At 41.7% G+C, this 18,578-nt stretch overlaps 1 protein-coding gene across 3 annotated transcripts in view; it reads right to left on the bottom strand.

Annotated features, from left to right (window-relative positions):
• Window positions 1-5,816: 5,816 nt before the first annotated feature.
• pard3bb (par-3 family cell polarity regulator beta b) overlaps window positions 5,817-18,578 on the bottom strand; it is a 180,865-nt gene continuing 168,103 nt past the window's right edge. For all 3 annotated transcript variants that reach the window (XM_068572961.1, XM_068572959.1, XM_068572960.1), the window contains exons 24-26: window positions 7,037-7,252; window positions 6,735-6,845; window positions 5,817-6,506 (exon numbers count right to left, since the gene is read on the bottom strand). In XM_068572961.1, coding sequence (XP_068429062.1) covers window positions 6,392-6,506; window positions 6,735-6,845; window positions 7,037-7,252 — 442 coding nt within the window. In that variant the 3' untranslated portion in view covers window positions 5,817-6,391. The remainder of the gene's footprint in view (window positions 6,507-6,734; window positions 6,846-7,036; window positions 7,253-18,578) is intronic.

Raw genomic sequence — 18,578 nt, 5'->3', positions numbered from 1 at the left:
CTCCGAACACTGAAAAAAAAGACTGTGATGTGGCTGAAAAGTAGCCACGCCCTTAATTATGCTGAACTTTAAGCCTTAATCTAATTTAAACCAGTGCGTTATATAAAATTTAACCCACTTACAGAATTTGGTAATTAACTAAAGAGACCAAAACCGTTTTTTTGGCAGGTTAACGTGTTTATTCCCGCTGGAAAATGTAGCATTTCAACATGGGGGTCTAAGTGGATTGACTCGTTTTTCAACCTGCAGTTTTTGGCACGTTCTGCTGTGGATTCATTTTTCAGCTCCGGAGGTTGCTGCTTTGTCTGATTTCAAGAAACATAAGAACTCATCCATCTGGCAAGATGAAACAAAACAATACATTAAACTTCAAGCTTCTGGAAGAAGTACGTAAAGCCTGGCTAAGAATAGCTACGGAGCTAAACCTTTATCACTCAGGTAAACAGTCAGCCGCTCCACACTCTTTTAATTTGCTCCGTTTCAGAGACACGTTTGATTCACACAGAGAGAAGAGTCCAGAAGCACTCTGCAATTAATCTTTGTAACTACTCTGTAGCTCTCACATGCATTAACACAAACAGCAGGACTTAAATAGCCATTACAATCAGAATATTGAATGTTGAAAACACACACGCGCGCACACACACACACTTTGTAGATCCATACTGAACACCGTGCACAAAATGAACCTTGGCAGGAACTCAGGAGAATTTAATTACTTCCTCTCCCTCTCCCCATTGGCCGAGAGGTCTGGGATATGCTAATTAAGGCTTGACAGATAAAACCTTCCCTCGGCCTGTGTGTCTCATTACGACTAACTTCTCTGATTGCAGCCTCGTCCTGCACCCGCAGTGTCTGACAAGTAGAAAAGCACCTTAAGCCACGAGCTGTGACTAAATGCTTATTAATCGGAGGGATATGACCTGGCACTACGACAGAGGAACTCAAAAAAAACTTTCTGCCGCAATCAGTGTACCTTATCTTCTTTTTCTAATTGATAATTAGTCTTGCATTAATTTAGGGGCCAACATCTATCTCTTATCACAAAGGTACAATTTATCAGCAGCTTAAATGATGGACTAAATTGGGTTGGCAATGTTAATGATTCACCTTGCAGGGAACGGGGGACATGAGGGAAATCATTTCTCCTGACTCATATTTAATTAACCTCAGCAGATGTGCTGGGCATGCATCGTGGCTTAAAAAAGACATGTTGAAAACATTTTAAAGTATGACAACTTCTGGCAAATCCGGATTAAAAATGAATATTTAATGTAAAAAAAGATGTTATATACATAAATATATAGAAAAACAATAGTAGAAAACATTGTTATTGTCACAATATATGAAATAGATTTGTTTATGGGATACAATCAGTTTAGTAAAAACATGTTAGACTTGCAGAGAGGTTGTGTTAGCTCCTTCATACACAGAGAACCAGCAGACTGGTCAGTACCTTCAGCTTGTGCAACTCACACTGCTCCGCCACAAAGCCCAGAGCCATACATTCACAACGTTTGATATGTTACCCATGCCACTACGCACACTGACAAAATGTATTTTTCCTTCCACATGTTTTGAAAAACAAGACACAAATTGTTTGCACAGTAAAAAACAACAACTATATGAACTGAATATGAGGAAAGAAGTGATAAGTAGCATGGTAACAATGGCAACAACACTCTGGCTCTGGGATGGCCAACCAACAACATAACACCAATTATCATTAAAAAAAAAGAATTACATGAAAAATACATTTGAAGAAGTAACATACATGTGATATTGCGTACCAGAATCAGAGGAGTAACAATAGTTCAGCTTCATGTCGTGTTGTCATCTCAATACACTGCATCTCAAAGCTTCAGCAGACAGACACACTTCTGCGTTTGGTCTTATGGAGGTGCAATATATTTTTGGAAATATGACACCAAAATCGTCCGCGTGACTCTCGTTGGATCATTTTCTTTGGTGCTCCATAACGAGCATGTACCGTCGCTGCAATCATCCAAAGTTACACAATTGATCTTTTGCGAATGAGCATACCTATTTTTTGAATTTTTAAAAATAGAAACAGAATCACACATATTATTCGGCGAAGCAGATTATTATTAATGACTCATTACCCATAACCTTTAAGGTCACAGGAGTATAAAACACTACTTGTTTTACATCATGTTACGTTTAAGATTTCTGTTTTCTCCTTCAACTCCAATTCAAACATTCAAACACAGATTCATTGGACATTTAGAAGCCAAGTTGGGCTAAAAGATTTATAAGAAATCATATTATTTTAACTGATAATGCAATTGTGATACGCTTCGCAATTTTATAAGGAATCATCTTCACATAATCATCCTAATTTTCATTAAAAAACAATAACAGTGATTATGGTGAGCATGTTTTCTTAAGTCTGTAGACTATGAAGTGTCGGCCACGACATCTCTGCAGCACGGCAATATTAATAAAGAAATACATTTTGACACACATTTCATCTTTAAGAAATATTGCGCAGCCAGTATTTTGAAAAATCCAAATGTTGTTGATAAACTGTGTGCCCGTTCGGTCACGTGAGGTGATGCTCGGCACTACGACTCACTGTCATGGAAGCAAAGCCTGCTGGTAATGTCGACACAGCGAAAGAGTGAACGATCTGAAGCGGCGTCTGAACCATTGTGGTGTCGCTTCTCTCCACCTGACCACCAGCGGCATACTGCGCTACTATTACTGTACGTGCAGTCACAGCTGCAGTCATATCTGGGAGTTTGATACTGATGCTGGAGAAACACATGTGAAAGAAATCCACACGGCCGCCACATTCAGTCCACACAACGCTGGCTCCTGTAACCTTCCTCCTACTGCACAACTGCTGCCGCCCGGATATCTGTGAACCCTCCTTCTTTCTTCTGCTCCGTTATTCTTTGAAATCTCTCTGAGTCAAACCGCTGTGAACCATAAATGCTTTGGCCCTGTGTTCTTATTTCTTCCACCTCCGTCCTCGTAAACTGACAGTCTATTACTTCTTTATTTAATCCCTCCTCCCCCTCTGCGTCCTTTTGCTTCATTTCCTTCCTTGCCGTCTTTCCCTATCTATTCTTTACCTTTCCTTCTTTCTGTTTTTTTTCTTCTTCTAAAATCTTTCAACCTCCTTGTTTCCTTATTCCAATAAAGATGCTGTCAACCAAACAAGCCGATTAAACGGTTTGGAGTCTGAGCTTCAGTCAAATGACTTCATTATTGCTTTAACATCAGCGGGATTTCATTCGTCTGTCACACTGACAGATGCATTTCACGTGATCCTGAAGTGTCATTTCAAACATTGCATCTCCACTGAAAGGAAGACGGCTGTGCTTTGTGGAGTTAAACGTGCTGGAAGCTGGACTCTGGCTCTCAGTTCCACTTAATTGATGGTTTAGTAAGTGGCTAAATGGATACGCAGCACCGAGAGGAGCACTCTGAAGCGCAATTCAGGTTTCAACGGGACTCGTCGGCCCTTCAGCATACGGCGACGCCTCCACCACCACCAGCAGGTCACAGCGATGTCCCGTGAACATCCATCGCGACCTCCAGTACACGGCACACGCAGACAAGGTCACTTTTCAGACCGAGGGGTGCTCCGTCCGTAGTGTTGGAACAGAGCCCGCTTGCTTTTTGTGCTCGTAGAGAGAAAGAATGATGCAACGCTGCTGTCCGTCACGGCTAAGCACCACTATCACATGTGCTCTCTCCCGGTAATTGAGTCGCCTCCATTAGAGAAGGAGACGGCAATAAAAAGCTTTCGCGATGCAAAATGAAGTGTTGGAAGCCTCCTGCCTCGGCGAGCGTGTTGTGGACTGAAACGGGAGCTCTCAGCATGGTTACAAAAATGGTCGCCTTGTTCTTAGTGGAGCTTCACCCAGAATGGATTATCTCTGAATTTAATGTTTGATGGTAAAACTAAAAGTGAGCAAAAACTCCAATCAAGCTGGACTGATGCAATAAACACAGGTGGTACCATGGATTGAGTACTGATGATGTAATCTAGGAGCTCCACACACATTCAAGGAGAAGTCACTTGGAATAGATTTGCCTATTCAAAGACCAGCGTAAGTCCAACGACAGGGATGACATCACATCTGAGATTCGGTCAAAGTGGTTATCACGAGATAATCTAGAGCAGGAACAGCATCGATCATAAAGGCTGCAAACCAACAGCCAGGCTCAGATTAGTCCTGGACTAAAATATCTCATCCCTACTGAGAAAAATAGTTTAGATAAAAAGAAAAGACAATCATAAACTTATCAAAAACATATTATTACAAGTGACGATAAAACACTGCTCTGCTGTGCTTTGGAGCATTTGGATTATTCATGTTTCCATAATTGATTGAATTAACAATACTGGACGTGATACATCAGACTAGTCACAAGTTAATAATCTATACTTTCATGAAGCGTGGTATAGTGGCGTTCTCCCTGTTTCACATGTTGAGAAAATACGTCTCAAAATGCCCTTCATTTCACAACAGACTGACTGACCCACGATTTAGAACGCTATCTTGTTAGCTAACTGTAAATCTGACTTTATGGTTGATCTTTTTTTTGTCATTGAAGAGGTATGATACCTTCACCTTGTTTGCTTCAGCAGCCGTTACTAACAGAGCAAAGAAGGATTTCTCCAGAATCATTTTGCAGCACGGAAACAGTTTCCGTCCTTTTCTACATCTCAACTCTAAATGCCTGACAAAAGATTTGGCTTCATCGCACAAAATTACAGCCACTAAACAAGACCATCATGTTACTACATGTTACATTGTACTCTAAAATGTAACACGTAGAATACAATGTAACATGTAGAACACGATGTAACATGTAGAACACAATGTAACATGTAGAACACAATGTAACATGTAGACACAATGTAACACGTAGAACACAATGTAACATGTAGAACACAATGTGACATGTAGAACACAATGTGACATGTAGACACAATGTAACATGTAGACACAATGTAACATGTAGACACAATGTAACACGTAGAACACAATGTAACATGTAGAACACAATGTGACATGTAGACACAATGTAACATGTAGACACAATGTAACATGTAGAATACAATGTGACATGTAGAATACAATGTGACATGTAGACACAATGTAACATGTAGACACAATGTAACATGTAGACACAATGTAACATGTAGAACACAATGTAACACGTAGAACACGATGTAACACGTAGAACACAATGTAACATGTAGACACAATGTAACATGTAGAATACAATGTGACATGTAGACACAATGTAACATGTAGAACACAATGTGACATGTAGAACACAATGTAACACGTAGAACACAATGTAACATGTAGAATACAATGTGACATGTAGACACAATGTAACATGTAGAATACAATGTAACATGTAGAACACAATGTAACACGTAGAACACAATGTAACACGTAGAACACAATGTGACATGTAGAACACAATGTGACATGTAGACACAATGTAACATGTAGAACACAATGTGACACGTAGAACACAATGTAACACGTAGAACACAATGTGACACGTAGAACACAATGTACCACGTAGAACACAATGTGACACGTAGAACACAATGTAACACGTAGAACACAATGTGACATGTAGAACACAATGTGACATGTAGAACACAATGTAACACGTAGAACACAATGTGACATGTAGAACACAATGTAACACGTAGAACACAATGTAACACGTAGAACACAATGTAACACGTAGAACACAATGTAACACGTAGAACACAATGTAACATGTAGAACACAATGTAACACGTAGAACACAATGTAACATGTAGAACACAATGTAACACGTAGAACACAATGTAACACGTAGAACACAATGTAACATGTAGACACAATGTGACACGTAGAACACAATGTAACACGTAGAACACAATGTAACATGTAGACACAATGTGTTTGTGGAGCTGCAGCAGTAGAACCACCAGGTGCAATATGAGAGTGTGTGGAGGTGTACGCAGGCCTTAATTTAAACAGATCCAATTATCTTTGTGGCTCTGACAGATTCTTGAAAGAGACGACTTAATCAGAGTATAGTGAAAAGTAAAAACCCTGCTAATTTTATACTGCGGGAAGACTCAAAGCAATTTAAATGACTTCAAACAACAAGACATTATGCTTCACGCCGGCCACTCTGTAATTAACCTCCTTTACCTTGCTTGTCTGTGTATTACCATATACTTCAAACGGTGCAGACGCTGTTTGATAATGATGGTGATTCAAATCGCACCATTAAAAGGCTTCAACTGGATTTCATTGGAGTGCCGCAAGCAGAAGAAAAGCTGCGCAACACAACGCAGTGAGCGCTGGGCTCGTGTTCGTCTCTGGACCCGACTCGTCTACACAGCTGCTGTCATGGCATTCTTCTGTCTTGGGTTGGTTTGGTGTTGCTGCTGCTGTCTTCCTCCCTCCCCAGTATAGATGTACTGGTCTGGACTGGGATCCACCATGTGCCTGTAACCAATCAAACATGTTCTCAGGGCGGAGTTGTGGTCTTACTTAAGATGTGTCTGATGTAGAAACATATCATATATGATGCTCCTTTAGTAGGTATACAACTCATTTTGTACGGTGGGGTGCTGTTTCTCTTCAGGTGTTAATGGATGAACTCAAAGTCATGTGTAAAACAAAGCAGGGTTGTAGGTCTCAGAGGGCTCATATTCATCCACACACCGGCCCTACCTGTAACCTCCACCTGGGCTTCCACGTGCCATGGTGTCATACCGTAGTCCACGCAGCGGAGGGGTAGGAGACGGAGGAACATCCTGCCTCAAGGGGCCTCTCTGCTGGGAGCTACGAGCAGAAAACAAGAGCCGGCGAGCACGACTGTGAGGACAGGTGAGAATCGTTCAACGGCGTAAAATGAAGCTAAATTGAGCAAATGAGACCTGAGTTGAGGAGTCAGGTCTTACTTTCAGGCTCCTCTGTGTTTCTGACTCATGTTGGAGTTTAGGCTCTGGGTGTGATATGAGCTATTTAATTACCTCGGGTGGGGATAGTACCCGGGGTCGACGCCCCGAGGGTCACCTGGCCGTGCATACGGTGGACCGGGTGGGTAGCCGGAGTAGGACGGGGCGGGCTGGGGGTTGGGGTTCGGGTAGGAGGGGGACTGAGGGTACCCCAGAGGGGCCTGGGGGGGTCCGGGGTAATGAGCGGACCAGGGCTGCATGGAGTAGTCGGTCGCATCCAACGGACCGCGTCTGGAAAAGGAAACAAAGTTTTAAGACATCAAACACACATGTTTTGTACTTTCATGAAGACATTTTGTATTTTTATTAAGACATTTTGTATTTTTATTAAGACATTTTGTATTTTTATTAAGACATTTTGTATTTTTATTGGCATTGCAACAAACACAAACAGGTGTATGTCGGTCCAGGTGCATTCACTCACTCAACCAGTCTCCCATGGCCGAACTCGAAGACTAGAGTGAGAGACTAGAGAGCTATATTGTGTGCCAATAAAGAGGAAGATAATACATCATATTGTGTTAGTATTTTCAGTGCCAGCGAGTATAATTTTTAAAAACTGTAAAAAAGGCAAATAGTAAAATAACACACACACGTTGGTTGGAATGTAATTCTAATTATATATATATATATATATATATATATATATATATATATATATATATATATATATATATATATATTATAGCAATCATACTGTATTCATGTTTTGTTGATATTCATATTATTGTGTACATATTATTGTGTACATTTTTATATTTTTAAATACACTTTCATGCCAATAAAGCCACATATATTATTTGCCTCCAGGCCACTGTTCAGTAGAAGCAGCTCCAACCTCTCGTTCTGCCTGGAATCTCTCTCTGAAACAAACGCTGGCAGGAGAACATCATGCTACAGTTTGTGTTTACTTTGTGATGTTCTTTTCATGTATTTTAATTAGAACTGAAGAATACTACTGCTGCAGTTTTTGCCAGTTTCTCTGTTGACTAAATGACTTAAATATTCATGAAAAGCTGCTGAAAACTATTTGTTTTGGACCAGAGCGAGAGAGAGAGAGAGAGAGAGAGAGAGAGAGAGAGAGAGAGAGAGAGAGAGAGAGAGAGAGGCACGCACAACGGCCCATCCCGGCCAAAGATCACATAGCAACAGAATATAAGTGACATGTGACAGTTTTAAGAAGGACAGGGCTCAGTTAAAACACACACACACACACAGACACAGACACACAGACACAGACACACACACACACACACACACACACACACACACACACACACACTCAGCCGTGGTAATCCAGTACAATCCTGTCTGTAGATATCAATGTCTTGTGCCCAGCGGAAAGCGAGTACACAAACATATGTCGTCCACATAGCCGACATTATGAGGTATTACATTTTATCTGAGCCGTTCTGGTTTTGTTTTTCTTTCATCCGTCTACATTTGTTTCATCCTTTCTCAATCTAGCCATCTGCCTTTCCATCTCTCTTTTTCCTTCTTTCATTTTCTGTTCAAAATGAATCTTCTATTCTATTTTTGTTCATGTAGTTATACTATTTTGTTCACACACATACGGCAAGATTTGATTAAATAAGTGCATATACATACATATATATATATATATATCCTAATTTGTATTACATTTATACTGCCTCGCAGTTTTGATGAGTATATTTAAAATATAATGTGTACTGAAGCATGCACTTCTATATAAATGTGTTCACTGTCCCTGCGTGTCATAATGACACTTATCGTTGATATGCATCGTTGAGTGGGTGGGGCTCCAAAGCCTCCAACCAATCAGAGAGTTGACCTGTTGCCTGGAGATAACGTTAATGTACACACAACCACCATGAGACAGCTCGACTAACTCAAACACAGATTTGTACATAAATACTTGCACAGAGCAGACACACACACACACACACACACACACACACACACACACACGGTGTGTGCTGGGGTGGTCTCCATGCTGACGCCAGTATGTGTCAATTTGGGTGGTCAGCAGTGGAGAGTGTATAACTAACTACATGCCCATCATGTTTGGGATGTCTGCCTCTGCCCCTCCTGGCTCCATATCGGTCTTGAGTCCTAAGTCACACACACACACACACACACACACACACACACACGCACGCGCGCCCACATGCAAACACACACGTTACATTTCTGCTCCTCTCGTCTGTCAACCTGTCTGTCTTCTGGTTTTCGACTCATTCTGCTCCACGTATTGTAAGTCTCTCCGGCTGCGTGACGCGTATCGGCTGCATGTCTCACATGTCTCCCCTTCCTGAGATCCACAGCCGTTTGGTCTGCTTCTCTCCTGCTGGAAGGCCCAACCAACACGCAAGTCTGCCAGCTGCCCCGTCTGTCCATGTGCCTGCCTCCCTCTTAGAGGTTTTCATGGCTGTGCGAGTCTGCCTGCCGGCTGATCTGCATGGCTTCGCCGGCCGTCCCCGAGCCCGTATACCGACGGCCGTATCAGTCAGTGGATCTGTCACTCAGAGTTTGGCCCCTGGCACCGATAATGTCACCGAGGCAGAGATAAGAGCGGTGGGGAGGTGACGGGGAGGTGAAGAAGGCAGGGCAGAGAGGGAGATAAGATGGAAAGTAAGAAGGAGAGGCAAGGACGAGTGTAGGGGGAGGTACAAGGGTGAGATGCAGATAAAAACACAGGGATAAGAAGAGAAGTAGAGTGGGGAGGAAAATACAATCAAAGACTTTGCCTCTAAACAAGTGCAGGTAATTAAGAGTCAGTAGCAGCTTTTGGGAGCAAATGCTTCACCTATATATTACCTGTTTAATATGCACCATGATTTATTTTAATTTTCAATCACTTATTGGGACACTACAGTAAATATGATACAACGATAATGAGACAAACCTGTAAATAGAGAGAAAAGGTCAATGAAAGGACACGTGGGAAGATGAATGAAACACAAGAGAAAAGACAAGAGAGAAACATGGAGCCAGAGGAAAGCGTTTTGTCTGATCAGACACCTAAAAAGACACTTGAAAGATGTGATTTCTTTTCCTCATTATTGAGCTCTTATTTCACCTGTGTGATCTTTCAGTGCTTGCATCTACAAACTGGTGCACTACCTACTGTCGTATATCTGACCAATTTGTGCTTATTGGTGCTTACTCGCTGCCGGAGGCCCCGCTGAAGTCTGAGCTGAGGGAGCTTCTGGTGGCTCCGTGTGCTGTTAATCATTTATTTTTATTATTTTGTGTTGGACCAGATGACAGAAATGAAGAAAGACTTTAAAGAAATAGACAATCGTCTCGCTGATGGTCTTGTTTACTTATGTAGGTCAAACACAGGCGTCAGCATTAAGTTTCATAACTGGGCAAAAGTTCCTTGCAGTAACTTTAATGTGTCTTTCGCGGTTTCATTTCCTTATAATAGGAAGGAGGCCTTTTGGGCTGTTGAGTGTTGACTCGCAATTTAAAAAGCTACAGAAAATGTGATGAGCGATTTATCACTGAACACATTTCATGATTATTTGATTGGTCAAAAAATACATATATATATATATATATATATATATATATATATATATATATATATATATATATATATTACACAGTCGTTGATAATGAAATAATCATTAGTTGCAACCTTAAAGTCATCGGATAAGATGCCAGATTGGGAATAGGGTGGAAATCCAGTGGGAATCTTTGGGGAATCCACTGTAAATCCGGTGGCAAATTTGGAATTCTCCATCCAGGAACCCAGTCGGCACTGCACAGCAGCTGGGGATTATGGGGTAATGAGGAAGGAACCCATTACTGGCACACGCACACACACACACACACACACACACACACACACACACACACACACACACACACACAGTGCAAACCTTAGCTCAAATGCAGTGCTAGCTCCTAATCACCCCCTCCCAAACCCCACGTACTCTGGAGGAGGCAAATTGGCACACAGCTGGAGAGGAGTTAAGACCAAATGAGGAGGCTGGTGGTCTGTGTGTGTGTGTGTGTGTGTGTGTGTGTGAGCATATGTGTGTGTGTGAGAGAGAGAGACAGAGAGAGAGACAGAGAGAAAGACAGAAACAGATGTAATGAATGAGAACAGCTTCCTGGCACATGCAACAACCAGTTTAACATAATTGAGAGAGTAATCAAAGCAAAACGAAAGAATTGAAAACGTTTCAAGCAGAACAGGAAAGCCATCGGGGGCCCAGTTTGAAGTGAAATTCAACTACGTAATACCTGTTCAGGGATGCCTTCCTAAACAGCGTTAGTTACCGAGACGCATCCGGGACAAAGGTTAGATATTCGAAAGGATAATTTGAAAGATTTCTCTCCAGGTCTGGCAGTAATTGAGAGTAACGCGAGCCGTTCTAATTCTCTGGTATTTAAGGGATTTCTGAGGAAACAAGGAGTTGTTATATGTCCTCTGCACCTGCCCCTTTCTCTCATAAACACACACGCTTCACTTACTCTTTCTAAAAGGGCTGGATACAGCTGTTATACTCGTGGGGAACACACACACACATACACGCACACACACACACACGCTTGCATACACACACACACACACACACACCATCGATCATCCCAGCCTGTCTCAGAGAGACACAAATACCTTTAAGAAAGAGAGACAAGACGTTGCGATGTGACACAACACATTAAAAAACTCCTGAGAGTCAATGACAGCCGCGTCGGAGATGGATCGTCTCAATAAAAGCAAACAAAAACAACACTGCCTCTAAATATGAAGAGAGGAAAAGTTTCAGATGAGAGGGGGAGGGTCATAAGAGGTGAGAAAAGAAAGAAAGAGAGACGGGAGGCAGGCGGGGAGAAAGAAGGGGTGTAATGAGCGATAGTCAAAGTGAGCGAGAGAACGAGGAGGAGATTTAATGCAGCTTTAATTCAGTTATCTCTTTATGAGTCTTTACAGAGCCGAGTCTTCACCTCGTGCTCATACCCATTTAAAACAGATTTTAGGTTTCGAGGTTGGGAAAACACTTCATATATTTAAATTGCGTTCAACGGCGTCAGATCCTTTGTCAATGGGAGTCACGATGTTTTGACAGTCTGGTAATAAAAACAGATTAATAGCTCAAACGGTTCCACCACTGCTGTTGTAATGTCATTTGGTGAGAATGGAGATGCTGTGATGTAATGTCCCCCGGAGTTGAACTGAGTCTAACTTAGTTCCATCCTCTTAATGCGATACTTCATTATGAAGCTTTAATCACAGATGCATCATGGTCCAAACAATGAGGCAATAAAAGCTTAAGTGAAAAATAATGAAGGGTGGAGAAATGCTTTATCTTCCATCTCAGGAAAAGATTCTACTGGAATATAAATGAAACCTTCCCTTGCAAATTACATTTTATATGCGTTTTGAACATATAATAATAATAATTAATACGCTCTACTTTGTTGTGTGGAGAAATATATATATATATATATATATATATGTATATATATATATATATATATATATATATATATATATATATATATATATATATATATATATATATATATGGTGAAGGGATGAACTCTTATGAATATACACATTTATGCTGCATATCCAATGACATCATCTGCTCCTTCTGAAGGATCCTGAGAGGTGATTATGACACAAACATGAGTGCACAACACCGCGTGTACCATGTAAAATAGTGGTGGCACGGAACAATGGGAAAACAATGACAACTTTAACAAAACAATCGTAAATCATTGGGTTGTCTTTGTTGTTTTCTTGCAGTTAACTAAGATTTTAAAGCAGAGAGTCAAGGCTTTCAGGATGACCACAGAAAGCTGCCTTAGATACAGTATACGTGGCATCTGGAGCTGTGTTGACTGGGAGTAGTGGGAAAAAACAAACTCCAAACAGAACAGAGCTGAATCACTCAGAGTGACGCCCGAAGCAGCAGAGAGAGTTTTTATTAGATAGCCCAATAAGACACTAAGCTGTTTTCCCACTTATGGTTAAGTGGTTACATACTGTGTGTGTGTGTGTGTGAGAGAGAGAGTGCATGTGTGTGTGTGTGTGTGTGTGTGTGTGTGAGAGAGAGAGTGCATGTGTGTGTGTGTGTTGTGTGTGTGTGTGTGTGTGTATGTCAGAGATGGAATTCTGTTGGTTCAGCTGTCAATGTGGTTTGTGTTGGTGCTTGTGTGTGTCTGTGTGTGTGTGTGTTAGAGTCCTAAACCTCCCTAGACTCCTGACCCCTTAAGGTCATATGATACTCCATCAGCTCCCATCAAACACTTAGAAGAAGGGGTCAAAGGCCAGGGAAGGGTATTATCAACTGGGATTAGGGGGCATACCAAATACATAGACATAACATTCAAACCCTCGTTACCATTTGGTACATTTGACAAACCATTTGGGGACATCGATAACCCTGCAACCGCAGTGAAAGCAAAGCAAACTTAACGTTGTATTTTCATGCTGATATGGGCTAAGAACAGCTGACCTTCAGGGTCTTTCAATGGGCCCGTTCTGGAGGGCAGTGTTTCATGTTCCAAACCGCCCAAACAAATACATTATATTGATGACGGGATCAAGTTTATCAACCTGTGATTTCATTTGAACCCGAAAAAGCATCTCTTGGCTTTTAAAGTTTTTTTAAATGTTGCATTTATGTTTCAAACTAAGCTGATTTGTATTAAAATTACCACAAATAAAATGCAAAAGGGTGTACATTATGAATCATACACAACGTTATTCTTAAAGAATGAAGCTAAAAGCTGCAACTCATAGGCAAAAGGTTTGCATCCTCCCAACCAGGAGCATACAGCATTGTCCATGGTGTGTATAGTAGAGCTCAGCCTTCACATTAAAAAGGGTTCAGCCGTATAAAAATAGAATACAACCTTAATGTTACTTGTTCTGTCATAACTCGCGGATCGGATGCTCATTTGTAACAAAAAACATAGTAAACCAATAGTTTTATGCTTTTTTTGGTCTGCATTTTTATTTAATTACACAAGAACATCATTTGAAGAAGAGGGCAAAGTCATGAATTCAGCAAATGTAACACTATCCAACACAAGTTCGACCGGAGTGTAAACTTTCCCAAACCAAATTTAAGGCGCAGGACAGAGCTGCTTTTGTGCTTTGTAAACTCTGAACTCCTCAGTAGCACCCTGGCTCCCATGCACTTGATGCTCCAGTCATCAACGGGTCCTTTTGTAACTTGTGAGCACACATAATAATATAACAAGTCAGCTGATGACACACACCCTGCTTTTGGAAAGAAGGTTTCTATTGTAGGAGTAAGCTAATTATAACATGCTCGGGTAATGCCCGCTGAATTTGATGCAACCACATTTTGAAGTAGTGGCTGTATATGTCACGTCTTGTTATAAAAAACGACAATCAGTAAATATTAGTCTTCAAACCATGTACTTGTCGTGCGCGTGTCACAACGCATTTTGATTGCGCTGCAGTGGTCTGGTGACCAAGGTCAACAAGAGGCTTAAAGAGAGTCAAATATTCCTGGTGAGACAGGTTGAATGGAGGGTTAAGAGTGTGCCGGAAATAAAGATCAGGCAGTATTTCACTGGGAATTATTTAAGTAAGATGAAGACGCGACCCCGTGTTTTGTTGACGCGCATGCTAATCGTGTCGGTGCCAAAGAGCTGAATACCGACGACGACGAATTTGTGTTCAAACCAAACAACCAACAAGAAGTTTCCAGACAAAGAGCAGGCCACTGAAGACTAAACTCTTCATCGGTATTCCCTGATAATAGCAAAGAGCAAAGGACAGAGAGAAGAGAGGTGAATGTAAAGAGGATTGGAAGATAGCGTCAACACAAGACAAAGAGGTGTGACTGCAGAGGGCTGAGACAGACGGGACGGGAAGAAGAGGGGGAGGAGAAGGAGGAAGAGGAGGAGGGAAAAAGACAAGGGCTGTGTCTCCATACTCCCTGCATAAGGCACTACATGTATTTCTCTGCCGTGTTATTGGAGGGTCAGAATTCTATAGTTTTTCTTAATATATATGTTGTCTCAATGTGTTTTATAAAATCTATTTGCACTTTATTCTTATTATCTGTATGCACTTTATATGTTGGACAAGAGACAAACGTGTTTTCAACTCCTCTGTATGTTTCGCATAGGTTTAGGAATTGACAATAAAGCAGACTTTTTTTTTTATTTTGAGAGTGAAAATGTGTGCATTCACTTCATCCTGTAAGACTTGTGTGTCATTTTCATAATTAGTATATGAATTCTTGAGTTATGGCCCAAACCGTGTGTTTGACGGCCAACATTACATTTCCTCAAGCTGACGCTTTTATCCAGAGCGACTTACATTTTGCTCTATACACCATAGACACACAACGGGCAGCAATTAGGGGTTAAGTGTCTCGCTCAAGGACACAACGACATGGACGAGCAGAGCCGGGGATCAAACCACCGACCCTCTGATTAAGTGACAAGAATCTAACAATCTAATCAGTTCATCCTTGAGTCCGTACGGACGTTTGTTCCAAAATTGAAAGAAATCCCCTCAAGTTGTTTATGAGATAATTGGTCACGAGGACGGACAACCCAGACACACACAATGCCTCCGGCCACAAGTTTCACCGGCGCAGGAGCATTGAAAGTAGTCTCAACGGCATGTGCACTGCTTTCTGACAAGTAAAAAGTTCAACAATGGAGGGAGGGTGTGAGACGAGGGGGAGAGAATGAGATGGAAACAAGAGTGAGAGCTTCACACACAAGCGGAGGACAAAAGGAGTGACAAATAGGAATACAGGTAGGAGAGATGAAATCTTCCAGATGGATGATGTCCCGTGGAGCTCGGAAAGGAAAACATGAAAGGAGGAAGGAAGGAGTAAAAAATGAGAAGGCAGGGACAATAAAGAAAATTAATGGCAGAGAGGTGGGGAACGAGAAAAAAAAAAAAAAAAAAGTAGAGAGACAAGTGCTGCCCTCCAGAGAACTGGCATGCTGTAGGTCAGCATCTGCTGAGAATAATGGGCCCTACTTTAGAAGAACACACAGACACCCACACAGACACACACACACACACACACACACACACACAGACACACAGACACACACACACCGGTCGCTTGCTCATACTGTTCACGTTTGAATGAAACTAAACACCTTTCAAGGGCTCCTATCTGTCTTTGTCAATAAAGTTCTGTCATATGTGATTAATCCAGCTGGATATCATGAATTACAAACGGACTAGTCCAGGAAACTAACATGATTACATTCCCTTGTGCATGTGAGTTATGCCGCGTGTGTGTCTGTGCGTGTGTGAGGCTGCATAATACAGAGGACTTGTTTTAAAGAACACGGCTGAAGTGTTAAGAGGAAGAAGAAAAAAAGAGACAAAATGGCAGCAGGGAACTAGATGGAAAAGACCACAGGAGGATAAAAAGAGGCAAGCGGTAATATGGAAAGGACTACAAGTGAAAGGTACGAGGACAAAGCCACCGAGAGAAATGTGGAACACAGGAGAGGGAATTGAATAAGAGCATAAAAACAACACAAATTCTGTCAAAATAAAAAGAGAAACAGTACCAAAAGAAAGGAGACAGAGCAGGACAGCGGAGGAAGCCATTAGAGGAAAGTGAGAGCAACTGAGGGATGAGGGCCTTCCAGATGGTAGGAGACCGTTGCCTCGGAAACACAGAGAGGGCAGAACAAAGGGGATTTGGAGTGGCGTTTTGCATCCCATCATAATACGGCCATGCCATTTGGAAACCGTGCAATGAAGAAAAAAAAACAAAACAAAACAAAACAAAAAAACAAAAAAACTCAAACGGGGCCGACAATTTACCGCGAAAATAAATCCTGGTCAACTTGCGAAACGAGAGGTGAGCTGGATGATAAACCGGCTGAATGTCTTTCAGGGCCTTTGTTCATGTCTCTGCAGCTCCCCGCTCCTCTTCACTCTGTCGCCTCGCCTGTTGCACATCGACTCCAATCGCGACCGAGGTGCGCACGTGCAGAATCTTTTGGGGAGTTGAGGGTTTGAGATCCATACGGGGTATCGCTCTGATCTCACTACGGTCACATCTGGGAAAGAAGCGGATGTAAACAAAGTGGCAGGCGGCACCGCGGTGGGCGGACCACATGGGGCCGCCTGCAGCCACGAGCACAAAGTAAACAGCTCTTGCTTGGCATCACAAAACAGCCCACGTGCACAAACACGGACATTTACTGCTGACTCAGACGAATGCGACGCTCATAGAGACTGCAGATGTGTCCTGGGAAAAGCATTCAATTTGACTTTAACCAATGTTGAATACGTATCCATCCCTGTTTATTACATCATCTACCCTTTGTATTAGTTACTGCGAGAAACCAAGGACGCGTTCAGTGTAAAATCAACATTGTTATCAGACACAGAGTTACGACAACTTGCAGTAGTGTGTGCTCCATGGCCGAACACACTCAAAGCGGATTTGTGTGTTTTACGATGACAGGAGTCCTCTGTTACAAATAGGAACCCTTATGTCAGCCAAATGTCAGCCAAAGATAGACACAAAATGTCTTTCTAATAAAGAGTTGATTATTAAAAAAAATAGATTCTTATTACTACATTTCCATCTTACTAAAAAAATTAATCTGTGCCAGAATACTTTAGCCAAAAATATGTGTGAGTGCATTTTTTTGTGAAGGAGCTATTCAAGTATATTGCTTTTGACCTCTCTGATATGCACCTATATAAACTATATACATTTCCAAGTTGTAATATCAGAGGAAATAACCATTCAGGGGCCCCTCGAAAACGGCAACTTCAAATGAAGCCATAAGTCATGTTGAATGGTGCAAACCACGTCGCCAGTAATATCAACTTCTGGACACTTGAATGTGCAACAGCCATAAAGACAGATTCATCCTGATGGCGAGGAATTGGCTGAAAGCTTGTAAGTACATGAACGGGCCGCGTCCATCTATACCAGCTGAAATACTTCAAAGTAAAGATGACATTCAGTTATGGCGGTATCATACATAACCACTTAGGCCGTATAGTGGGTGACTTCCTGAAACCCCATGAAATCCATTACTGATAATGCCATATCCCATACAAATAGCCTCCGTTATTTCACATCTTGAGCCAATAAGGTTCCCCCCTCAGCAACATGTAATGGTTTCAAGCTGGGGACATTTTGCTCTGTGCAGGACCACAGGATACAAATTGCTGACAGAATTTACGAACCCCCGAAAAAGGAGTTCTGAAATAGTCACACACACACACACACACACACACACACACGCACGCACGCACACACACACACACACACACACACACACACACACACACAGACAGAACCTGAGTGCTTGTGTGACGCCTTCAGGAAAGTTATGGGTGTCACTACACCTGTGCACAAGCAACTGCATTACCTGCTTATGTTAAATTTGATTTTCATTGACAACATGAATTGTATTTGCAGCTTTAGCACACTGGAGATGCCGTTTAGCACATGCATCCATTCACTAACTTGACCACCACAATCACAGCCTTTTTTTTTTTTTGGGTATGTCAAACTCCTGCCAGTTGCAGTAACATGAGCTGCTTCCTGTTTCAACGGATTCATAAATC

Source organism: Clinocottus analis, unplaced genomic scaffold, assembly GCF_023055335.1.
Source record: "Clinocottus analis isolate CAN_PGR_092001 unplaced genomic scaffold, fCliAna1.0.p SCAF_12, whole genome shotgun sequence".
Lineage (NCBI taxonomy): Eukaryota > Metazoa > Chordata > Actinopteri > Perciformes > Cottidae > Clinocottus > Clinocottus analis.
This window is presented reverse-complemented; position numbering and strand designations above follow the sequence as displayed.